At 38.5% G+C, this 26904-nt stretch overlaps 1 protein-coding gene across 3 annotated transcripts in view; it reads left to right on the forward strand.

Annotated features, from left to right (window-relative positions):
- The window catches only part of ANKMY2 (ankyrin repeat and MYND domain containing 2), a 32930-nt gene extending 9848 nt beyond the window's left edge, over window positions 1-23082 (forward strand). For all 3 annotated transcript variants that reach the window (XM_024577211.4, XM_045185196.3, XM_045185195.2), the window contains exons 3-10: window positions 792-930; window positions 2833-2931; window positions 8719-8879; window positions 13557-13771; window positions 14559-14694; window positions 18498-18626; window positions 20349-20478; window positions 21931-23082. In XM_024577211.4, coding sequence (XP_024432979.2) covers window positions 792-930; window positions 2833-2931; window positions 8719-8879; window positions 13557-13771; window positions 14559-14694; window positions 18498-18626; window positions 20349-20478; window positions 21931-22115 — 1194 coding nt within the window. In that variant the 3' untranslated portion in view covers window positions 22116-23082. The remainder of the gene's footprint in view (window positions 1-791; window positions 931-2832; window positions 2932-8718; window positions 8880-13556; window positions 13772-14558; window positions 14695-18497; window positions 18627-20348; window positions 20479-21930) is intronic.
- Window positions 23083-26904: the final 3822 nt, after the last annotated feature.

A 26904-nucleotide genomic window follows, 5' to 3' on the forward strand; every position in this document is an offset into this window, starting at 1 on the left:
TAACTTGGCAAGGAACAGCTTGTTCATTTCCCTACCGAACAGTATTAGGTACCCAGGACATACAAGGTCGGATGTTTCTTTGGATATGCACATAACATACAGAGACTAAAAGTGTAGCCTAGTGTAAATACTGCCAATCATTTCTCCATATTTATACAATGTATATATGACCAAATCATGTGTATGATCAAAATATAAAAGTAGTTTGGGAGAGCATTGTTTTAAAAATGATACCATTATAATGTGCATTGCCTGCATCTTGCTTTTCTCACAGTAATTCATGACCATTTCTCCAGTTCAATAGATATAGATGAATTTAGTCAATAGTCTTGTGATAATTTGGTTATGGATATACCATCATTCTTTATTCAAATTTTCCCTTGGTAGGCATTGTATTTGTTTTGAGTTTTTTTTTCTTTTCTTTTTTAAATGCATGTGTATGTATTTGCACATCTGTTTCCCCAGGAGCTAAGTGTGTGTGGTTAGGAATGGGAGCTCTGGTAATCTGGGGTCTGGTCCCTGCTCTGGCCGTTTGACCAGTTATGTGAAGTTGAGCAAGGCTTCTCTGAGTCTGTTTACTAATTTAAAAAAAAAAAAAAAATAGTAAGACCATTTTCCCCCCCAGCAATTCATGGAAGATCCAAGTGGGAAAGTGAATATACAAGTACTTTGCTGATTATAAAGATGATTTTATTAATTCATGTTATTTTATGTTTTTAATTGCAGGAGTTGCTCATAGGTAGGTGAAAGGCAAATAAGTAAAATTAATACTTTTTTCCTTTCTATTAAAGAATGGAATGACTCCTCTAATGCACGCTGCATATAAAGGAAAACTCGATATGTGCAAATTGCTTTTGCGACATGGAGCTGATGTAAATTGTCATCAACATGAACACGGATACACAGCCCTCATGTTTGCTGCGCTTTCTGGTGAAGTTTTAGCATTTATTCTAATATATTATTGTTATTAGTTACCTACACAAATTTATTATAAGTACATATATACTTTTAAATGAAATGCATTTTTATTATAGTAATTTTAGTTCAATTCTAATGCAAAATAACAGTGGGAATTGGTGTTTGAAAAGTTATTATATATGCAATGTTATGTAATTAATTTGGTGATTTTGTTTTAGTTATTTAAATCACTTGATTCTTTCTATTGACAGTATACAATGTGGGGCACAAGTAGGTTTACGGTTGTGAGTATATGAAACAGTGTTTACTCTTGTATTATTTATTGTTTTCCATATGAACAACTGTAAGCCTACTTTTTCCCCACCCTGCATTTTGTGTGGAGTTGCGGAGCTGGATCAATTATTCTTTCAAGTTGATTCCTTTGATATTCTTTCTCTTTATATATTGAAGTAACATGAAAACTTCCTTGTTGTTCTCGGGGAAGGGCAGGAGAGAAACAGATGTGAGAAAGAAACATTGGTCAGTTGCCTCATGCGCCCCCACCAGGAACTGAACCCACAACCTAGGCGCGTGCCCTGACCGGAAATCGAACCTGATACCTTTCAGTTTGTGGGACGACATCCAGCCAGTTGAGCCACACTGGCCAGGGCCTATTTAGAAATTTACTTTCATTGATGTTGCTTATGATTTGCTGAATAAAGAGTTGGGAAATATTATCTAAAACTAAGTGGAGTTACCTGTAACTGTTGTAATCTTTTAAGGAAATGAAGATGTAATATAATATCATAATTTAAAAGCACTAATTTATATTTTTATAATTCTGGACAAGGAAAGCATTTCTAAGCATGATATAAAATATAGAATTCAAAAAGGAAACATTGATCAACTTGATTACATATAATTTTAACATTTCTATATGTCGGATATACCATAGAGGTGAAATACAAATGAAAAACTAAGGAAAATATTTATTACATATTTAAAGGAGTCATATTATTATGTGTGAAAAGTTCTTGTAAATTAATTAGAAACAGCAAATACCGTGGTAGAAAATTAAATAGAAAATTGAAAAGAACAAAAGAAATACATCTGGCTAATAAACAGAAAACACTGTCACCAATAATCAGAGAAATGCAAATGAGAATAGTAAGTGGTCACTTCTTACTTACCACATCGCTACAGGATAAGAAAGACTGATAGTACACCCAGCACTGGCATGGGAACTTCTCTGCACTGTTTTGGGGCGTGTGCATCAGCCCAACTCTGCTGGAAGGCGGCCTGGCAGTATGCGTTTAAGTATGCATGACCTTTGATCCTGCAGTGTTTTCCAGGAACTGTCCTAAGGAAACTGTAGTTCAGATTGTAAAAATTAATGGAAAGTGCTGTTCACTGAGTATAGTTTATTCATATAATAGCTAAATATCTGTAATGAGTCCATTAGTGATAGAATGCAAATAGAATAAATGCAAATGGATTGTTAGAGAGAAAAAAAGTGCAGAAAGGTAGACCATCAATTGTTAATAGTTCTCCCGGGGCCTGATGGGGATGGGTTAGAAGATATTAGGTAAGGACATACTCATTTTATCCGTCTTTGTTTTGATATTTTTTGTCTTGATTTTGCACTAAGCATTATCATTAGAAAAAATGTATTTTATTCTGTTAAAAAATGATATTTCTACTCAATTTTTGTATTACTTGATGTGTTTTACAGAAAATAAGTGTAATTTCTAGTGGGCTCATATAGCATGTTACTCTTTACTGTAGTTATGACTTATATTTTACAAAAAGTGAAAATATCCATAACATGAAAACCTAAAAGTCTGTGGGGGAAAAGGGGTACAGATAATTCAACAGGAGGTACTTGAATTGCACATTCCATAATATTAACAAATATGTTCCCTTTAAACACCCTAGGTAATAAAGACATCACATGGGTAATGTTGGAAGCTGGTGCCGAGACGGATGTTGTTAATTCAGTAGGAAGAACAGCAGCTCAGATGGCAGCCTTTGTGGGTGAGTTATTTTATGATAGTTTTACATGAGGTTATAGTCAAACTTTCCTCAGTGGAAAGAATACCACTTGGCCTCTCAAAGAACAAAAAGTGTTATGTTTATTTTTTTAGAATGTGTACAGTCCACCAGGTTTTGTCTACCTCACTGAAATACCCAGACACTTTGGAGAAAATGAGTGAGCTGTTTTGAATGTCTCCTTTGCGAGAGACAAAGAATGGAGGGGCTGTTTTAGCTGCGGTCGAATGCTTTGCCTGAGTATATTTTACTGCCCTAAGAGAAGTAGTTAAACCTAATAGTGTTGGAGAACATGAACTGTGGAGTCAGCAGTCCTCAGTTTAAATTCTGGCTGTGCCACTCAAGAGCATCTCAGTTAATGATTCTGACCTTCGGTTTCCTCACTGTCATGTGTTTACATGGTTATTGAAGGGATTAAATGAGATGATAGGCTTTACAAGTACAGTAAATAAATGTCATCAGTTATTAATAAATTACAATAATGTAATTCTTTCATTAATAATATAATGTACGCTGCTTCATCATCTTCATCAACCACAAATGTTTATGGTGTGTGCCCAGTATTTCTCGATGTGTTAATCCTGTTACTGTACATAGTGTAGAGGGTTTAGAAGAGAGTGGGAGTGAACATTTGATCATTGGTATTTTGGCCACACTAAATTGGCAGTTAGCAGGGTCCATCGAAAAGCTATAAACATCTGATAGGTTGGGAGTGCAGTAAGTGGCCTTGTGGGGACTGATAATTCATTAGACAAGTACTTAACGTTCACAAGCTGTAAACCAGGCATCACTCTACATGCTTCGTTACAGTGGCGAATGAGACAGAGGCTCCTCATGTGCTCGTGGCACTTGAAGCTAATAGCAACTATGGACATTGTGAAATAGTATCCTCCAAGGGACTGCTTAAGAGTTCCATAGAAATACATCAGAGAAGGACCTCCTATCCTTATTCCAAGGGGGTTTCAAGAAAAATAACATTTAAGCTGAGATAAAGTGGGAATTAGTCAGATAGGGGTAATTGTAACTACGTATTTTGTTAACTTTTATTATCAAATTATCTTAAAACTACTACTAGTAGCTGCCTTTGATTATGTCAGTCACTGAGTCTCTTTGTGACAACTCTGTGAGAGCATATATTATTTTAATTCATTTTCAGGTAGATTTGAGAGAGGTATGACCTTGTTCTACACACTTCAGAGAAGAATTTGTCTCCCATAGTTGTAGGGGTTCCCTGGTTGCCCCCGACACACTTCAAAGATAATTACAAGGGTATCAGCACAGTGAGAAAGAACACTAAACTGGGAATCTTGCAGTTTGCATTTTAGTTCGTGTCTGCTGCTAATTCTTTACAAGATTATAGGCAGATAGATCCCTTCACTTTCAGGGGGCTTGGTGTTCGGACCTGTGCCACGAAGCCAGGGAATAAGATGATCAGAGGTTCTGTTTGACCCTGCAGGTTTTCATGAGGTCCACGATGTAACAAAATAGAGCTCAGGGAGCGGTTAGGTAACTTTCCGCAGATCACAGAGCTGGAAGTGGAGGAGCCTGTTCTTTTAACCGTTAACACAGGGCTCTTTTCTTTTTCTTAACAGGACTATGTTCATAAAAATTTAAGGTAGAAATTATCGACAATCCCATCCTAAAATAAGTAATGTTTTCATTGCATTTTAATCTGCTTAGACTAATTTCATAGAAAATTACACCCTTTCATTTGACATTATCTTTTACAATATAGTATGCTTTTTAAAACTCACTCTCCCCTTCTTATTCCCCTCAAGCTGAACCCATGTATAAGATTTTTATCCTTTAAAAACGTTGTCATACAGATATATTCTTTGTTACTTGTTTTCTTTACTCACCAGTACGCTATGGGAGTCCCTCCCGTCTTACTGGTATAAATAAATTCAGTTATTTCAACAGTTGCCTAATATTCCGTGATACAGACTACTACAGTTCACTTAGCTTTCCCCCCTCGATTTTAGTTTTTAAGAATCACTTCACTACAAATAATGTAATAAAGATCCTTGATGTTATATTTTTGCATGGTCATGCATTAATATCTGTAAGGCGTGCTACAGGATGAAAACCGGCTGAGACGCAGGGTGTGTAGTTTTAATTTTAATGTAAGCCTGGATTGCTTTATAAAAGGGCACAGCAGCTCACATTGCCATTAACCTCCTCGTGGGAACTGGGCGTTTCACGGTTTCCTTTTTGGCTAACCTGATAGTTGAAAAGATGCTACATTGTGAATTTGCTTTCTGATTATTGGTGAAATCGAGCTCTTGTTGGTCCTTTGTATTGTCTTTTCTGTGGATGTCTGCTTTTATTTGTTACTCAGTTTTTCTTTCTATTGTCTCTTATTGCTTTGAGGAGTTTTATGCAAATTATGGATGCTAACTCTTTGTTTATCAAGTGTGTCTCAAATGTTTTATGTCAGTCTTTTTCTTTTGATTTTTCAGGAATTTTTGCCATAGAAAATTATTAAGTAGTCATGGTTTTTCTTTTAACGTCTATGTTTCTTGTCTTGTTAAAAGAGATCTTCTTGATTGTGGGTTCAATCAATATTCTAAATATCCTTCAAATTAAAAAACATTTTTTTGTACTTTTAAAATGTATTATTTTAGAGTTCATTTCCCCGTGGATATTTGGTTAATTGTGATAGTTCCACTTACTAAACCACTCAGTATTTTCCCACTGAATTGAGACACCACTTTTGTGGTGAGTAAATTGTTGTATACACTGGTATCTGTTTCTGGACCCAGTAATCTCTTCAGTGGATGTTTGTCTCTGTCTGCAGTGATGCCATATGGTTTAATCTCATTGATATTGAAGTAAAGCAGGTGCCCTCTCAGTCATTCCTCTCCGAATGCGATCCTCCCTCTCCCAAATCCTCCTCAGTGCCGGTGAGACTTCTATTCTACTAAATGGTTATGTAATTATATACAGAGAACTATGTGGTGTTAAGACTTCCCATCCAAACACATGGTATGCCTTTATGTTTTTTTAACATAAAACATAATGGTCCTTTGACATTTACTGTATTCCTTTATATCAGTCCTTTCCTTTAAAAGTCATATAAATAAAACTACCTTCTTTAAAAATTTATTTCTAAGTAATTGGTAGTTATTGTCCATATTGTAAGGAGAATTTCACCACCACTTCCACTCTCTGTCATTTCTAGTTGGTTATGGGCAATAAAGAGAAAGCTATTGATTTCTTTTTTTTTTCCCCTTATCATTTTAATTAGAGTTTCCTGGGTTTTATAGCTATTCAATTTTATTTTCTATTTGAATTAGCTTCAGGCTTCAAAGTAACAAGAAATAATAATAGTGATAATTGTCAAGTATTATCTTTTTAACAAAAATATTTTAGCTCTTCACTTTTTATTATGATATTGCTCTTGGTTTTATCATTGTATAATGCCACTCTTTGTCTTAATTTTTAGTTCTATTTTTGTCTGATGTTATCACCATTACTGATTTCTGTTGTTAGCGTTTTGTTAGTAATCTCTTTGCCCTTTCCTTTATTTTCAGTTTTTATCATTTCATTTTTATAGTGTAACTACTATTATACCCTATTTATATTTATTTACAAATATATAGGTGGGTATTTTTATAACCCAAAAGATATTCTCTGTTTGAAAAGGTATTCATTCAGCTTGTGCCGATTTCACATAATAAACTTGGTGGCACTGCTTCACTTTTACTTCAGTGCTTAACCCTTTATTTTACCTGGTGGTTGTGTGTGCGTGTGTGTGTGTTTCCTCCATGTGATTGGCCTGGTTGTGTTCGAGTGCATTTTATTCCTCCTTTTGTTAACTTGAACCACCAAGAATGTTTTTCCATTCCTCTAATGTGTACTTTCCCATTCCCAACACTCCCATAGTTCCCAGTTATCATCTAACAACAAGAACAAAGCTGTCCCCTATGCTCCGCCCCAAACCCCTGGATTTGCCTGTTTAACCATCCCAACAAGAGGAAAACCTTATAACTCATTTATTTCTTCACATCCTCTGTTTTGGTTTTTTAGGCAACAGGCCTTTTCTTTCCTCCTCCATCACTACCACTAGCTGCGGACTTTGCTGAGAGTTTAGTATTTTTAGTAGCAATATGTTACTAGCATTACCTCATGGTATGCTCTCTTTCAGTAATCCTCGTGGTCAGTAGTATAATTCTTCAGTCCTGCTGTCCACACTGTTCCGATCATCTCTGCGGCCAGGGGCTGCTGTTCTCCACTGTTTCCTCTTTCTCCTTGCTGCATCTTGAGATCTCTGTTCTCATTCAGGTTTTAGTGACAGGACCTTCTCAGATGGTGTGTAGGTTGTATATTGTCAGAAACTCATCATAACCAAAACTGTCTTTCTGTCTGGATAATGAGTCATATCTTGGCTTGTTTCAGGGTTCATGTATCACTGTTCTTTTCTCGCAATCAAATGTAGGAGTTACTCCACAGTTTTCCTAATCCCGGTTTTGCAAATAGAACTTGATTTATTTTTCTTTATAAATTTTTCAATTCTCATTGTGGAAGCCTGTTTCAATTTCAGTTTATCCATGAAAGTAAAGAAGAAAATTTTCTAGGCTCTGTCTAGGTATGTATGTGTTCTCAGTAATGTTACCCAGGTCTGACTCAGTGCGCCCATTCAGTTCAGAAGACTCCACAGGGGCAAAACAGTACACTGGTTCTCCCCACTCCCGGCATTCATTTTCTGTACTAATAGTACTGCTTTATTTGTATGCATTCGGAATTTATAAGTTAACCAATAAAACTAATAGTTTTCATTATAAAAATTTAAATCTAAATTAAGTACAAATTTAGACTTATAATGATAAACTTTAAATATATGTCTCATATAAATTATTTGCAGATTAGTTAAAATAATATAACCTGATTAATCTAACCGAAAATGAGAGAGATTAGTCTTGTAAAAAGTAAAGTAATATTTTTTACTTCTCACAAAGGTGTCATCTTAAGAATCCCTAGTTCTGTGACAGCGCTGTTGTTAAATGACCAGTATTTTTATGTAAAAATAATTTCAGCTGCTAACAGGGCTGTTTCTGACTGTACTATTGGGAACTAATGAGAAGATAGAGTTCGTGCTAATTCTTCATTTTCCGCTCACCCTGTAATCTTTTTATGTCTGTTTTGATATTTTTTAGGAGTTCTTTTACAACACCTTTCTTTTAGAACCATTTTTGCCATTAGATATGGCTTAGAGAAGTTTCACAGGGATCTACGAGAAGCCATAATGTAGGTTCCAGGCTTATGGGAGCAAAAGCTTTTCTCAAATTTCATGGGAGTGGAGATTAGTTTGCTAATATGAATACTAATTACAATGATTAAAAAAAGTTCTCTAGAATAAATTGAAATTCTGTATAAAGAAAGCCAGGTGTGATTAGGGAATAATGACCATCATTTATATAGGGGTAAAAGAAGAAACATTTAAATTACAAGTAACCTTTGTAAAATATTTAGGGTAAAAAATTATAAATTGAACACTAGTTTGTTTTTTTTTTTGTAATCCACATAATCTTCATACATATTGGATTCTGTGTTTTTAAAGAGAGATAATTTCTTGACTTCACAAAGCATGCTGATAAATGTTCCCCAAAACCCTTTACCCTTCTTCCTCCTCTGCTCTCCTTTCTTGAAAATTAAAGATGTTGATGTGTATTGACTTCACAGGAAAACAGAACAACATAATTAATATAAAAAATTGGAAAATGTCTTATCATGAATAGCAAAGTAACAAATTTCCTATTTGTTTGTTAAAAGGTCAGCATGATTGTGTAACTGTCATCAACAATTTCTTTCCTCGAGAGAGACTGGATTATTACACTAAGCCCCAGGGACTGGATAAAGAGCCGAAACTGCCCCCAAAGTTGGCAGGCCCGCTGCACAAAATTATCACCATGACAAATCTTCATCCTGTCAAGGTAGTGTAGTCTTTATTGTGTTTGCTTTTTACTTAAATATTGCTTCAGAGTCTACACTGCTCTTATTATATAGGATCATAATTGTCTCAGCTTGGGTTTTGTAAATGCAGAGCTTGCAGTGGGCTCTCTTAATTGGGTCGATACAGGGAAGGAGTGCTCTCATTTGAAACGTGGAACGGAGTAAGGAACACAGACTAGAGAAGAAGAAAGGCTAGGCAAAGAGGTGGAATCAGCTGAATCCTAGCTGCCACTTGATCTCACAGGGAGATCCACACTGTTAATGGCTCCAGAGAGGCAAGGGAGCCAGACTTTCGTATCAGTTGTTGGCTGAGGCCTGTCCCCAGAGGGAAAGGACAGTACCAAGTCAGGTGGCTCCCTTTGGATGCAGGCAATTTCCCGGGGAAGGAGGCAGCTCTGAGCCCATAGCAGCCAACACTCCTGGCAGCAGAGGCCTGTGCACAGGCCCGGTGAAGAGCATCTGGTTGGGGCACCAGCAGCATCTGCTCTTAGAATTGTCCTTCTATAGAATGTTCTGATATGTAATCATGGACACAGTTTTAAATGCAAGCAGCTGTTTGATCACTTTAAGCAATACAGTTTTTCCAGTAAGTAGTCAATTCACACAGATTTTCAAATTTTGTAGACCAACCCAAAAGCTCAAATGACTTAACTGGAAACTTCAAAGGCTGTTCTGAACTATTTTCGCAGCTATTTACTTCATGATTTATATGCAGCCTTTTTGTTTGTGTATAAAATAAATTTTAATGAAGCCAAAAGAATGTAATTTCTTTAATGAGTCATTACAGAAAACTCCATGTGTACTACAGTAATGCTGTCCTTTATCAAATTGCAATGTGTGTGATAGTCTTCATTCAGAATGTATAGATTTGATAGTAATTCAGGTGTTTGGTGAGCAGGACAGTAAGTTGGGCCAAAATTGAGATTTTCCCTTAATACAAGGTGTTGTTATAATGTGGTGAAATAGATTTCCTTAGAAGTCTATTAGAAAAAAGAATCTGTGGAGTATATTGAACACCATTAAAGTAAGTGGACAATTCTCATAAACTCTTGACAGTGCACACTCATTTGAAAATACGAAGTTCCAACCAAAGGGGGTAGGTTTGAGGGTGGGAGGTGGGGATAGGTGGAGCGGGGGGTTGTGGTAGGGTGAAAATGGAGACAACTGTACTTGAACAACAATAAAAAACATATACATATAAAGTTCCAAATTGTATATAATCTTATTACTTTATTGATGTATCACTATGCATATAGTCTTTGAAACTCAAAAAAACCCCAAAAAGTGAACAAAAAAATACTGTATTTTGCCATGTATAGTGCACACTTTTTTGCCCAAATTTTTTAGGGAAAAATAAGGATATGCATTATACATGGGTAGTACTAATTCTGTATATATATAAATGTTTTTAATTCTTTTCTTTATGCTTAATGCATTAAAAATGTAACTCTAGAAAGCAATAATGATATCCATATGCAAAATAATAACCTGGAATACAATAGTAGATTTTGTTTCTAAATATAAAAAATTGAATTAAAAAATTAAAAGATTTTTTTCCTGAAAGTTTGGGCCAAAAACGTGGGTGTACATTATTCATAGGGAGTGCATTATACCTGGCAAAATATGGTACCTATCATGTGGCCCTTCACCCAAATTAATTTTCTGGGCCATCAAGAGAGATGACAAACTAGCAGATCTTTCCCATGAGACAGACGAGTAGTAGAGTCTATGCTGTTTTTATTTTTCAAAACTCAAATGTTTTACTTAACATTCTGCAAAACCACTAACGGCAATCTTGTGATCCTAAGCAGGCAAGAAAGAAATTCAGCTGTGAATCGCGTGTTTGTATTTCTAGTGGAGATTATATGGATTGAGAATTTAACCTTAGGAAATATTTAGCCTCTTCTGTATCAGTGATTCTTGTCCTCCCAGCACAGAGGGAAAGACAGGACCCCTGTAAATAGCAGCAAGTGCACCTCCGTGGCACTTTTCTTAGGAGGGGCAGGCTGGGGTGAGAAGTCGGGATTTTTCCTAGGGATACGTATTTCTCAGGCAGAGAACGTGTGTGGCTTTACACAGCTCTTGTTGTTACCCTTCTAGCCACAGCATTACTGGATATTCTGGTTTAGACTGATCTGAAGAAGTTCCCTGCATTTTTCTGATTCACTGTCTTTTATATCTGTGTTTCTACTCCTTCAGATTGTAATAATCTCAGTTATTGCAGTAATTGAGTCTGTAGAGTAACTTTTGATGTTTACATGAAGCCTAGTTTCTCAGGGTTAAATGTCCTAAGAATTATGGTACCGTCAATTATTTTGAGTAAATCAGATTAAGGGCATGTTTATACAGGCAATAAATTATAAAGGCATATAAACTGAAATAACCTATTATAGTTTTTAGAGCACTTGGTCTCACAAGAGCTGCTATTCTATGGTTATAGTAACTTCCTTTAGGAACAGACCTTCATTTTTGTAGCATAAATGGTCTATTCATTTGAAAACCTTTCTTTTACTCACAGTTCGATTAAAAGCTGCCCAGTTGCCTTTGAGGTGGACCATTTTCGTTACTTTTCCCTTTTTCAAGCTGGCGTTGGTCTTCATAGGGAGCATTATAAAAAATGTAGTTAACAGCCATTCTATAAAGCTAAAGACCTTTAAAAATGCACAGAAATCCTCAATACACAATTCATCTGTTCCTACAGTAAACCTGACACAGCTACCTTTGAGTCGAAGTTAAGCAGTAAGAATGTTTGCTCTAAGCAGGGACTTGGGGGATTGAGCTGCTGCCCAGAATACAGAGGTTAGAAAGGAGAACATCAGATTCATTCTCTGTCTCTGTCTCTGTCTCTCTCTCTGTCTCACACACACACCCACCCACCCACCCACCCACCCCATGACGATGACAGAGGGACTCCCAAGTGGTCAGGAGGCAGGTGTGTGCAAAAGATCCCATTTTTAATTGTCAGCATGATCTTTAAGCCCAGAATTGTTGAATTTGTAACTTTTAAAAAGTAAAAAGAATTCAAAATGCCACCGTATAAATATATTCTAAGGTAGCTGGTCTCTGGGAGATGAGATACATCTGGCTTTCAGACCTACAGGAATATATTTATTTTTCCTTAATAATTAATAATAAGGATTTTCTTCGCATTATATTACTTTACACTGTTGCAGAGCTTGAAGGAAGGAGAGCAGGTCAAGTAGCATCATTTTGTGTGCAGCTATGTAAATGTTTCCGTAAGCTCACGGTTTAGCTGTGTTGATGTGACATTTTGTTTTGTATGTATTGCCGTATGTCAGAAAAGAAATAAAGCCTAACGTCTTGACAGACAAAAAACCATTAACCTGTGTTCTATTTGAGGTTTTTTGAAGATGTTAAACTTACAAGTTTAAGATTCTGTGCTTTGATTATACATACTGTATACAAAAATATTGAACAAACAGCTTCAAATGATTATAATTGCAGAAATATAAGCGGCCAATTAATGAGTCTTCACTACCACAGTTAATTTTTGATACGTTAGGGTAGGGAAAGTTGTCGACATATTTACCACCGGTGATTCTGATTATACTTAGTTCATGAAGTCTAATAATTTATTATTGAGTGCTATATTTTAAGTAAAACACAACATTATATATCAATCTAGGAGTCTCAAAAATAAGTAAAACTCATATTTTAATTTCACAAGAACACTAGTCTACATAAAGCTTCCAAGTAGGAGACTAGGCTTGTGTTTTATGCAAATTTTCTTTTTTTATGTCTGAAGGATCTAATTCATGCACTCTGCTACCTGTGGTTCCCTAACATTTACATTACCCAGGATGGGTATTTAGCTGTAACATGCTGGTTAACAAATACTGGCTTTCTGATCTGTGCGTACAATCGTGCCCAGGGTATGCACATTTTACATTACTGTTATGTCACTGGAATTTTACAGCTGTCCTGTGCAGACCTACCACAGGTAATCTACCCTATAACAAAGCCAGTGAAAAGAAAATATGCCTCACTAGTTTAATTTGTGCATATATGGGAAGTTAGGGACTCATAATGCTTTACATTTAATAGTTCTAATATTCTTCCTAATAAAGCTATTTTTTCTTTTCTCTTTGATCTATTTTCATTACTATGGATTATTAGAACATATTAGGAAAATTTCCACAGAGAAATATAGTTAATCAGAAAGTAATACACCTTTTATTTTTAGACTTATTTCTATAAAAATCTCATTTCCTTATAATTTATAAGAATTAATGGGAGTTGTAGTTCTTCTAGCTGTGAAATTCTAAAGTTCAGTAATGTTAACTAAAAGTAGTGATTACTCATTCATTGGATCCTATACATGAAGGGTATGCAAATATGCCATTTTTATCTTTGGTCAAAGTACTTTTAACAATAGAGATACTAAAACCATGCCTTCGAGTTTAGCTAGATGGCAGGCAGATCATGTGATAACTTCGACATACAGAGTTCCAAGGGATTCCACAATATCAGGGTCCCTCTGTATTAGTTTTATAACTCTGATTAAGGCCATTTGCATTCTAATTTGAATTAAAATAGTAATATTTGGTAATCTTTTAAAATCAACTGAAACTGACTACCTAGTTTTTATATGGAAAAGTCTCTCGTGGAATTCCTAAGCTCACTAGAATTTCTTCTAGATCGTGATGCTTATAAATGAGAATCCCCTGCTGGCCGAGGAAGCAGCTCTGAGTAAATGCTACAAGGTGATGGATTTGATTTGTGAGAAGTGCATGAAGCAAAGAGACATGAATGAAGTATTGGCTGTGAAAATGCATTATATCAGCTGTGTCCTTCAGAAATGTATTAACTTCTTAAAAGACGGAGAGAATAAACTGGACACTCTGATCAGAAGGTACTGTTTTTACCATGTCATGTATAAAATAGTCAAGTGGGTAATGTTTTATTATATGGAGCCTTGTTATAGATTTAAAAATTAAGCATTGTAGCAGCAGTTGTTACAGTTGGGATCACATGCAGTCTGTGAGAAACAGGAACAATTTTATACTTAGACTGTGGACTGGTTATTTTGTTCTGTACTCTTTGTGATGTTGTTAGCCCCAGTTCCAGGTGAGAGTGACGTTTGGAGAGTTAAAGAGCATGCATAAGATCATACACCTAGAGAGTGGCCCAAGTCACTCTCTAGGTGTATGGACAAGGTATGGAAAGTGAGGACAGGTATGCTCTGCCACAGGTGGCTGTACTAGACTCAAAATGACACTCAGTGTGTCTCTATCACTGTACCTGGGACAGCTGTGTGTTACCTTTGTTCTCTGCCCACCAGGGATCAAATTCTCCTCCGGTTTTACTGAGAAAAGTGAACTAGGTTGGAAGGGTGTGACTTGGTGAGAGTGTGCATTCTTTGTACAAATAACTGACCTGGTAATAAGTAACTAGCTAATCTGATAGCAGTGTGTAGTGTATTTTATGGCAGGGGTCACTTTTATAAATACCTCTCCAGGCCCTAAACCTGGTAACACCTGGCCTACACGGAGGGGAACGGCAGTTTGAATTGAGTCTAATCATCATGATTTGAAAAGACAATGAAAATCTTAAATAGCCAAGAAGAAACTACTAAAAGTTCATGGGGAGGAAATGCTTAGTGATTCAACTCCAATTACATTTTTAAAACCACCTTTCAGCCTGTTGAAAGGCCGACCCTCTGACGGCTTTCCGGTGTATCAAGAAAAGCTCATCAGGGAGAGTATCAGGAAATTTCCCTACTGCGAAGCCACCCTCTTGCAGCAGCTGGTGCGCAGCATCGCTCCCGTGGAAATCGTAAGCTCTCCGTCACTCAGTTACTGCTGTCAGGGAGACCTCGTTAGCATGTTGTGTGCAGTTAAAGGCACGTTCTCTTTAGCAGTAATGATGTAATAAAGGGAATAACTGTTATCTTAGAAAAATTTCAGAAACAGTTGTGGACATAGGTCTGCCTGCTAACCCTGTTTCTGTTTATCCATTCCCCTCCTCTTCCCATTTATGGGGCTCGTGGCTTAATAAACAGTATTTCCCTATGTCGGAATGTAGATGGTTCCAGTGAAAACTGGCATTTTTAAATACCTGTGTGGATCTGTAAAGGTGGGAACACATCTGCTATGTAGCACAGATGCACACATGTTCACTTGTAGCTTGTGAAAAACCAGCACCAAGTCCCGCAGGCATTGGACGTCTAGGGGGATGGGTTTGGTCAGCGGAGATGTGGAGGGATGAGTCGTGGCTCATTGTATGTGCTGAGAAACAATCTCAAAGTACGTTCCAGCTTCTTATATTCTACCTACTACTCTGACTTCATACATTTTCCATTCTTAAAAAGAAATCTATCTATACTTCGCAGCTATGGAAAGTAAATTTTAACTTTATTTTCTGTTCTTTAAATTACTTACTGCCCTATATTTACTTAAGCAGCATTTCATAAGACACTCCCTGCCTTCACTATTTTGAATAGTTTTCTGTTCACATTCTCTATACCTCATGCTGATAAATTTCAATCAAAGCCTTTATCAGCCTTTGTCCGTAAGGCCAGGAATTGATCCTGACACTAGTCCCGTCCATGGCTTCCTCCCTTCCTCTCCTTCCTCTGGCAGTGTCGGCCCTTCTCTGCCATCCCTAGGCTGTTGTGTCATTCTCGGTGTGAATGTCAGGACTAGGAATGGGCTCCAGGTGCTCCTTTGTACATTAAGACTTCACCTGTTCAGAACCATGAAATACGAAAGACCTGAGCAGAACAAGATGATCTCAGGAAGTTCATGCATTGATTTATGCGTGAGAACTCTCCATGATTTCCCATAGAGATCTTTTACCTCTTCTAATATGCTTGGCTACTTAGCATTTAAGCTTTTGGAAAATTAAAGTTAGGAAATTATGGGGCCGGTTTATTAATTATGAATGTGTTGCCTGTACATACCAAACTCCAGCCAACCATGAATTCAATAAATAAAGGGTTTAATTATTTATTTATTATACTCAGAAGTCCCAAAATAGGCAGACAAGATCTGGCACAAAGGTTCAAAAGTAAATGGATTAGGGACCCAAACATTCTCCCTCTCAATATTCTTTAGCCACATAGGTTTTCATACTCATGCTTATGAGCTCATGGTTGCAAGGCATCCGCCGCTCTTCCTCCAAGCTCACATTGCTATCCCAGGCAGGCAGAAAGGGAGAGGGGTCTGTAGCTGGGAAACACAAGCTCTTCCAGGAACCCCCCACCTGTGCTGCAGGACCACTCTTAGCTGCACAGGCATCTGGGAAAGTGTGTATTTTTGGCTGGTTTTAACACTGCTGTTCTGAACAAAATTATGATTCTGTTAGTAAGGAAGTGGGGGAAATGGCAGTCAGAGAAACAGCTAGCAATGGCTGCTACAGGCATTTCCACCATTACCATGTGGTAGTTGACATTCTGCATTCAAGAGGGAAAAGAGAAGAACTAAAAATAGCAGCCCAAAGTCCTTTAAAAAAAGTTAAAGTAGGACAGCGTAAGTCCACAATTCATCATCTTAGTCCTGTGTCATAGAATAATGTACCGGGTTTATGGAGTATGATTGTGCATCCTCATGATCTGAGTCATTGAGAAAAGGTTTATTAATAAAGTAGGATTTAATGCATTTTAGAAAATTTTCTGTTTAAAAATTTTTGTTCTTCAAGAGTTCCATACTCTGCTTTCTGGAAAACTTTATGTGGAAGGCTTGTGGTTTTGAGTATCCAGACAGCCGCTGTTTACCTCCTGCTGCGTTCTGTGATATTGCAAGTTCATAAGCCTTGAAGCAATGCTAACCTTTTCCCATAACGTGGTGGTTCTCTGGCAGGCTCCCACCAGCAGCGAGGACCGCTGCTGGCCCTGTCTCACAGTGCTGGTGCCAGGGCCTGCTGCAGAGGTTTTTTTTAATTTTAATTTTAATTTTTTATTTAAAAATATTTTTTATCCTCACCTGAAGATATGTTTATTGATTTTTTTTTTTTTTTTTTTTTTTAGAGAAAGGTTGGGGGGATGGAAATGTCGATGTGAGAGAGAAACACCAATCTGTTGCCTGCCATATACACCCGTATGCATTGACCTGTACACCAGGATCAAACCCCAGGATCCAACCCTGGTGTACAGGTCAGCGCTCCAGCCAGCTGAGCCACCTGGCCAGGGCTGCTGCAGAGGTTTTGACTCCCTCTGCTTAGTGTGGAATTCTAGCTTCTGTCTATCCCAAAGTTCAGCAGGAAGTATGAGGCATGGATACAATTAAGAAGCCTTGCTCCAGCCTTAGACTGTACTGTTAGAGCTACTTCGCTTTATCAGTTCACAGTGTATATTTTAACTTCTGCAAGGCGAGGTAATGTCTCTGATTTTATAGGATGCATTGAATAATGCAGTGTCTTGTTTGTTTTTAGGCTGAATGTCTTCCATAGGCAGAGCTTTGGTACCTAAAGAGATTCTTATTTAACAAAGTAGATGACAAGACTTCATAGAGCAAGAAAGAGTTCTTGTCATCCAGTAGGGACGAGAAGATTCCATGTGGTTACTTAGCTGTGTCATCACTTTTTTCTGAAGCAATAGTTCACATTAAGAGCTATGCTTCCAGCAAAATAGCCTTTAATTTTATCTTTGGCTACATCTGTGAGAATGTTAATGTGTTCTCACTCCCACAAACATTCCATTGGGGGGGTGGTTTGAATATGTCTCAGTCTGTTTTGTGAAAAAATATTTGAACATTAAAGTGTAATTGTTATGAATCTTTGAACATATCGTAATCTGTGGATTTGTGGACCAGATTATTGTGTGATCCAGTATTGTACTGCTGAGGCAAAAAAAAAAAATTACATAGATCAATAAGTATTTAGTGAGTACCAGTGATTCTGAAACATTTAGTACATTTCAGTTACCTGTAATAAACAGGTACACGGACCACCGCACCCTTGGCGATTCTCATCTAGGAGGTGTGGGGTGGCGGCTGCTCTGAGCTGTGAACAAGCCCCCCGACACTTACCACCGTGGGAGCACAGCTGCTGCGTCCCTGGTACACACAGTGACTGACATACCTAGTGTCTGTGGTTTCATTTCACTGATTTTTTCCACCATTATACTATCTTCATTCTAAAAGAGGGCTCTTAGCACTTTAATATGAAAGGGAACCCAGTTGTTACATTTGTTTTCAGGAGGAGCGTAACAGTTTCACAATGAGTGCTCCTTATAACACTTCTAAAATCTTTCGAATATTTTGTCTGACTATCTTGAGCATACAGTACAGTATAAAACAACGTTGTAAGGAAATCCCACTCAGAGGTCATTGCCCTGTAACAAACAGAAGTCTTTAATCCTAATTGAAAACTACTTTTACTCTAGAAGGCGGCCAGCTTTTTCTCTTTGAATATTGGAGCCACGACTTACCTCCCATATACTTTTTATAGAAAAAGGTATACTCAAAAAGGTATTTGTCATTTTGTCATAGATAAGTCTGTGTCATCTCTAGTCTTGATGTTTTTTTCTCTTGCATGTCTAGAGAAAACACTGCTTCTAGACATCATTGTTCCCGGGATGTCACCTCAGTAGTATTTCATGTGATTTTAGAACGTTTTTTTCTTCTTTATACTCACTGTAGGGTTCTGATCCCACTGCGTTCTCTGTACTTACTCAAGCCATCACTGGTCAGGTGGGTTTCATGGATGTGGAATTTTGTACCACCTGTGGAGAAAAGGGAGCAAGTAAAAGATGCTCAGTATGCAAAATGGTAAGAATGAAGTTCTTTGAAGTTCATTAACATCTGGTTTAAATTTCATCCAATTTAATAATTGAGTCTTAATATTCTGTAAATATAATGGTTGACATTAGTTTTTTAATAAATTCTAACATTAGATATAAAGTATTACATCTAATACTTAAAATTAACGTGGAAGAGAACTTGAGATAAATGTAGTTCTGTGCCCAATCTTTTGCCAAACGCCCAGGCTGCCTTAACTATTGTGCCGACTGCCCCAAATAAATAAGGATGTGAACAAATGAATGAACATAATAAGGGAAAGATCATACATAGGGGACTGAGGCCAGTACAGCTATGAGGACCTAGCATAGGACAGTTTATAAATATACAATCTTAAATGTTGTGATACCGACTTTCATCTCTTCATCAGCTCTTTCCTATAGCACCGTAACCCCCTTCTGACTGTCGCCAATCTTTGAGCTCTCTGATCTGTGCCACCTACTTCTGCAGAATTAGCTTCGTGAAGATAATTCTTTACAATAACCTTTGCTTGGTGTTTTCTCACATTCAGATACTGCACACATGTGTGTGTCTGTACATTTGCCTGACTCTAGAAAATGTTAATTTCCTGTTGTTTTTAAGGTTGTCATTCTTCAGCATATTCATCTGTAACCCATCACATTCTGCTGTAACCTTCTTCTCCAGTTTATCTCCTTTAATTACTTAGTTCTCTGAGTCTGTTTCCTTACGTGTGAAATGGGACTAGAGTTGTGAGGATTAAATGAGACCGTCTGTATGGGTCAACTATTGCTGCATATAAAAACACTCCAAAATTCAGTATTTAAAATAAGAACCCTAACTCTCCCATGTCTGTGGCTGGTTGGGCTCAGCCAGGGCGCTTCTGTGCCATGCGTCTCATGCTCCTCGGACCAGCAGGCCTGGCCGAGCATGTTCTCATGGTGACAGCAGAAGCATCAGTCCACAGGTAGGGACACTCATGAGGCCCCTTGAAGCCTAGCCTTGAAACTGCCACGCTGTATCTCGTTTCTTTGGCCAGAATGAGACACATGGCCAAATCTGAAGTCAGTTTTCCTCCCCTACAGTAAAAGAAGATCTCCTGGGAAAGTGTATGCATGCAGGGAAGAACAAGAGTTGGGCCCTTAATACAACCACCACCACCATTAATGTGTAAGGGGCTACCATTAATGCTTGGCATATAATCTTACAAAAGTCTAAGCTTCATTTACACAAACTTCTTGCTGCCCTCGAACATGTCATTCACTTCCCCTTTCCCGCATTTTTGTATTCCCTGCACTTGGAATGCTTTTCTCAGTTCTTTGCCTACTGACTCCTCCGGCCAGAGTGAGTCATTGCTTCCTGTGTGTTCCTGTTGCTGTTACATCCTCTGCTAGGACATGTGTTTGGCTCCCTACGTGCTGTCCCACCCTCTTCTTTCTCAACCCCAGCTTCGTCTGGGACAACAGCTGGCACTGTGCCAATCCTGGCACATAGTAGGTTCTTAGATAAATCATTTGTTAGAGAGTTTTGGGTAGACCATTTGTTACATATCCATTATTTTTTAAAGTGTAAGCTAAAAATTACAAATATAAATTAATACACATACACACAGCATGGTTTTAAAATACAGAGAATTGAACATTTTGGCAGCATCGGTGTTGATCTAATGTCACAACTTGAAAAATTCTGCAATCACAGCTCTTGAAATGAAAATATAACCGCGATTGCTTTCAGGTAATATACTGCGATCAGACCTGCCAGAAAACACACTGGTTTGCACATAAGAAAATCTGTAAGAATCTCAAGGACATTTATGAGAAACAACAAATGGAAGCTGCCAAAGAAAAGAGTGAAGAGGAGAACAGTATGTACATAAAAACCGAGCTGACACTGCTGCTTAGTGGGGAGAGGGATGAGAGATGATACTGTTAGCACAGGGCCCTCAGAAACGGAGTCTTCTCCGGGGACCAGCGAAGCTTGGGGGTGACTAACGTAAGGATCACACTTACGTGTGATCTCAGATGTGTCCCTATTTTGCATCCCTGTTTGGGGGGATAACGTATAGGATACAGTCAGCCTAGCTCTCACTGGAAAACAGAAGACAAAGTTGTGATTTTACTGCATGTCCGACTTTCTGGCTGCCCTAGAACTGTGGGGCTCTTAGTGAGCATTTACTTACATTCTGCGCACAAAGGATTTTAAGGTCTTTGAATAAGGGAATAATTAAATTTCCCCTAATGGCTACCCAAAGATTTTAAGGTTGTAAAGCTTTTAAATTTCTTAACTAAAGCACTTCAGGTGAAATTAGAGTAGATTTATGAACTTCATTTAAATTGCAGATCTACTAATGCCCAGATGACATTTCTACAAGTGTCAGAGCAGCGAATTCCCCAGTATTTTTCCTCGCCCTCCCTCATGAAGTACATGACTCATTTTGGTCAGAAAGAGTGAGTTGCTTCGGCAGTGATTTGCGTAGTGGGGACGGTAAGCCACCCCCACTCCTACGCCGCACCCCGGAGTGTATACCATAGGTTGTGCGGAGTGCTTGTAGTTTGAAAACGTTGCCCAGATGACTCTGATGCTCAGCACTTACACCCTCACCCCTCGAGGGACCATGTCTCCTTCACCACTTGGTTGAGAAACACTGTTGGTGGGATTGGATCATTTCTATGAAATCAAATCTAATTTGTCTAAGTAAACTGTTCAGAAAATAGGTCAGGCTTTCTGACAGCCATGTTTTCTCCTGTTTTCTGGACAAAACTTGTATCCTGTGTGTCGAGGGCAATGAATAACAGCTGGTCATGTTGTGTACAAGTCAAGTGAGGGAGAATAGGGTTGGTGGTAGAGTGGGAACTCCCTCCCGTTTGTTAAACATCAGCACTTAGCACACACTATTCTAAGTGCTATAAACATCTTTGTCTGCCACAAAGGTAGAACAGGTTTTATTATCCCCCACTTTGCAGGTAAGGAAACAACTCTGTACAGACAGTTAACCCACGGACATCAAGCTCACTCAGGGCACAGCTGTATTCGCATGCTAACTTTGTCAGACCCCCGAACCACAGTCCTGGCCTCGAGGCCTGGCTTTGGAGCCCGAGTCCTGAGTTCAAATGCCAGTTTTGGTGCTTTACTAACTGTAAACTTTGAGCAACTTAGCAAAGCCCTCTCTTTTCAGTGTCCCCATGTGTAAAACAACGATAATAGAGAGAGTTTACCTCGTGGTTGTTACAGAGATGAAATAACAGCGGAAAACACTTAGAAGAGTGTCTGGCACATGATAAAAACAAAATGACTTTGTTTTTCTTTTCATTATCAGATGGCAGACTCGATGTCAATTCTAATTGTGTTAATGAAGAGCAGCCAGAGGCTGAAACGGCCATCTCCCAAGAGGACTGCGACCCTAAAGAGTCTGTGGAAGGGGAGAAAGAATCTCTCCAGTGTGATGCTGGGTCGGAATGCTCACAGGATGCCACCGTAGGACCACTGGCATCCGAGGAGTAAAAGCCAGAGCACGTGCCAGTGAGGATGGTCCTCACTCTGGCAGTGGCTGGAAAACTTGTGACTGTGTCCCCATTGCCCTGTGACACCCGCATGGCACTGTGGCAGAACTTCATAGAGTAGATGCTTTCCAGTAAAGTTGTGTCTACCATGCCCTGATTTCCACTGATTTCTGCTCTATAGTTGGACAGATATTCCTATGGGAAAAAAAAATATTTTTCAAAAAACAGGGAAACATTTCTATTTCCTTTCTGAGGCCAGCTTTTCAAAGGGAAAAAGAAATCCCCTTAAAGAAGAAATGTGGGTTCTAGGGAACAAAGGGTCAAATAGAACAGGTGTAGGAAAGAGGAGATTTTCAAGAAAGAAAAATGTTATAGCTACAGAGATAGGTAGTGAAAAAAATCGTAAGTTATGTGTGAATAAAATGCATATAAATAGCATTTATAGTACTGAAGTTCTGCTTATTGGGATGTCACGGAATGAAGAAGGGCTGTGTGTTTAAGGATCTTTGCCATAGTCCAGCTAATTAGAGTTCCGTATAGAAATGATCTCGAGCAGTCTGACCTTCACGTACTTCCTGCAGCGATGCTGTATCTGCACACAGTGTTTGTGCTTTCAGAAATGCCACATCCCCCAGAAGGAACGAGGGCGTCGCCAGGGTTATCTCAGCATGTGCATTCAAAGAAATGTGTCACGACGATTTTGATTATGTCTGAGCGTACTGTTTCCACGGTGGTCGTGCTAGTTCATGTGCCATATTCCACTTGAAAGGCTGGCTTTTACCTGCCTGTGTGCTTTTCATGTGACCCTTCCTGTTCAGAAACTGATTTTTAGCTGTCACTTATAGAAGGTTCTGGCATCAGTTTTCAGAGTGTGCAGTATTTAAACAGTGTGATAGCTGAAGATAGGGCTGTGTTTCAGAGTTTCTTGTGTTGATTGTAAAATAAATTGTGCCTATTAATATATCCAACTCACGTCTTGTTTCACAGTTTATTGCTGTCAGGGGTGGCAAGTATTAGAGAAATTAACAAATTTTAGGAAACTTGGCAAATATTGGGGGAGCAAAGTAATAATTATTTTAATATGTATAATCACAAATCAAAATAACTAGAATTCTCACCTCACATCACTGATCAATTATTCTGTCTTGCTGGTTCTCTTTTTCCTGAAAAGGAGAGAAAAATTACTTTTCTCCCAGTCCACTTACATCTCCTGAATGCCCTACACCATGCTGCTTTGGAAGACTGCATGTGAGGAAATTTGATAACTGTTTAGGAATGCGCAGGCAGATTTTTGTCTGAATTTGTCAGTCGTGACCAGACTCCCTTCACTCATCAAGGTACCTCATCTGCACACTGATATAAACCTTTATTTTTTGGTCGTATACAGCACACTAGTCCTCCCAGGCTGCCCTTGCACAGAAATTTGTTTTTTACCGAGTTCCCTGATTTTTCTCTCTTTTTTTGTGTGTGAACATAATTCTATAATATTATCATTGTCCCTGCCTTTGGATACCATGGAGAGTTATTTAAAAAAAGCAAAGGAAATAGGAAAATCAAGAGATGTGGAAGTGTAGAGGTGATTTTCCACTTCATTGAAATGAATGTTGATAAGAATGGGAACTGTAACGCAGCTGTAACTGACATAAATAGGAACTTTTACTTTGGACAAAGAGGACTTCATATAAACTGTCAGTATCAAAATTTTCCATGAGTATATTTCAGGGAAGGGGTCGTCAGAAAATGGTGTAGAAGAGAAAGTGAAGTTGGTTCTGGTTATAATTTCTCCCTTTGTTGTACGTAACTGAAAATAGATGTTTCCATTATAACACCATCAAAACTGGTGGTCATCCAGTTATTTTTTTTACCATGTTGAATTATTTTCAATATGCTATTAAGAAACTTTTCTCAAAAATAGGACCTAAAGGGCTACATAGTCTTAGTATTCTAATACACCTTGCACTATTAAAACATCATTTGTATAGATAAAAATCTTAATTTCATAGAAAGCAGATTTCTTCTTCTAATAATTACTTCGGTCGATAAACAGGAGATTCTTTTCCCCCGTAAGTTGCTCTAGCATAGTTTCTATATCCTATAAGGACAAAATTCTAGTTTTATAAATAGATGAAGGCATCTTTTTAAATGGTGAAAACTTGTCTAGACTCGCACAGGTGGCAAACACAAGGCCCGAGGACCGAATCTGGCCCTCCACCTTGTTGTATCTGGCCCGGCACCTTGTTTCTACCTGGCGGCAGCACCGAGCTCCTTGCTGCTAGTTAGGGAGTAGTTACATTTATACAGTCCTCAGATTACATTTGGCCCTGTAAAGGCAACCACGAGGCTGATGCCCCCCGGTGAAAATGAGTTTGACACCCGGACTGTACTTCAGGTAGGTGCATAATTGGCAAATACAGGGCAATGTTGCCAGTTAATTCATACATTCATAAAACTACTTAATTGCAGGATTAATTGGTAAGACTTCAGTGCAGAAAAATTATCAATCTAGAAGAAACCATCAGAATTGTTGACTAGGAAGATGATAGTAAGCCCAAAAGCCAACATTGAACTATATTTAAAAAATAACATTTCTGATTCTACAAAGATGGGGTAGATGTATTTTTCCCCCTATTTCTCCTACTACGTAAAACTAGAAACCCTGGACATTATATGTAAAACAAACGAAAAGGCAGACCTGCTGGAGACCTCACGATCTGGGCAGTGGTGTTTGGTTGGTTCTCAGGGTTTTCTTTTGCCTCCCTTGTCCCAGTCTCGGTGCTGAAGAAGCTGGTGACATCTAAACGGTTGCAGATAGAAATGAGCCCTGACAAACTCCCGCCACTCTGCTGTCCTGCCCTATGGATTTCAGGCTCAAGACTGAACCATCAACTCGTGCCTGAATTTCTGGTCTGCCCCAGCCTGCCCTTTGACAAATTTTGGACTTGCCAGCCTCCACAATGGCAGGAACCAATTCCTTAAAATAAATTGCTTTCTCTGTGTGCACATCATGCACCTGGCTGGTTCTGTTTCTCTGAAGAGCCCTGGCAGAGGTCAGTGTCCCAGTTTGGGCTGGCATAACTAACTACTACAGACCGAGGCGGCCTGTACAGCAAACAGGTATTTCTCACAGCTGTGCAGGCCGCAAGTCAGAGGCTGGGCGCCGGCCAGTCAAGTTCTCTCTCGGTGAGCGCCCTCTTCCCAGTTCGCAGAGGGTTGCTTTGCTGTCCTACCAGGGTGCTAATCCCTTTCCTGAGGGTTTCACCCTCATGACCAGAGGCCTTACCCCCAAGTGCCATCTCACTGGGAATTAGATCGCAACAAATAAACTTGGGGGTGGGGGTGGACACAAACATTCAGTCTGTGACAACAGGCATAGCCCCTAAGGGGAATCGTTGCTCTTGGGATGAGAATAACAGTATTAGCTAAAGTATAGTATTAAGCATTTACTTCGACAGAGCCACTCTACCTAACGCTTTACATACATTATCTAAGTTAATCCTTGAGAGTCCATAAGATAGCCACAATTACTATTTTAAGGAATAGGAAAATAAAGCCTAGAGAAGCTAGCTAACTTGTCCAAGTAACCTGGCCAGTGAGTGGAAGAGCTCCGCGGGGTCTGCGACCCCAGAGCCCCAGCTTGGAGCCACCACACTGGGAGGTCTTACATCAGCGTTCTTGTTTCCCGGTCATGAAACCCTCAATGGATCCTGAAGTAAATACACTTTCACATAAGCCAGTGTCAATGGGTCGTTTAAAACAAATAATTGAAAGCACCCTCTCAATGGTGTGTTCCGTTTTGGTAGAGTTTTGGGTTACATAGTAAGGATTACATCTTCTCTATTTTGTGTTTCTCCCCAAATGGTATTTACTGTGTGTTTTTCAATCTCGCTTAGTAGCCCTTCATTATTGAATAAAAATGTTCTATATTGAGTGCAGTTTAAAGCAAATCTTTTCATAAAATGAAACATTTCCATTAGTTTTCTAAAAGGGAGATTAAGTAAAATTTCCTAGCTATATTTTTGTAATTGGGATAAATTTTTCAATATTTTCAGTGATTAAGGCTTAAAAATACAAGACTATACAATCTTTTACTACCCTTTTAGTGATTAACCTGGAGATTACAATATCCTATCCTTACTACAATCCAATTAAAAATTAATACTTTTTATGCAACTTATGGGCAGCTCATACCTGCTCTAATTTGAATATACATTTCCATATGAAATGGACTGTTGCTCTGCCCAGTCAATATGATTGTCCGGTGGGTCTGATATACTCAGCTCATAATAAGTAGCTTTGATCAAACTATTACTTGATGGTCCATTGTCAGGCTCTCAGTTCTGGAATGAATGCAGTAGCACGCCAAGAACTAAGTGAACAGTGACTACTTTGTTTTCTGCTGCTGATGGTGTGGCCTTATTCAAAAACCCTTGACGACGAGACTATGACTCTCAGAGCTTGCCAGAGACTTCACAAGGCAACCTTACCTTCAACAAATATTTCTAGCACCATGGATTATGCTTGGTTACGGTTTTGCTTACCTATTACTGTGTAACCAGTTATCCCCAAAACTTAATGAGCCTGAAGCATCAATAAGCATTATCTCATACAGCTTCTGCAGGCCAGAGATAAAGGAGCAGCTTAACTGGGTGGTTCTGGCTTGGGTTTTCTCAGGAGGATGCATGAAGCCTTCATCCAGGGCTGCAGTCATCTGAGTCTTCAGTTGGGTCTGGAGAATGACCTGCGATTCACATGGTTGTTGGCAGAAGCCTCTGTTCCTCACCGGCTTTGGG

This window comes from Desmodus rotundus, chromosome 6 (assembly GCF_022682495.2).
Source record: "Desmodus rotundus isolate HL8 chromosome 6, HLdesRot8A.1, whole genome shotgun sequence".
Taxonomy (NCBI): domain Eukaryota; kingdom Metazoa; phylum Chordata; class Mammalia; order Chiroptera; family Phyllostomidae; genus Desmodus; species Desmodus rotundus.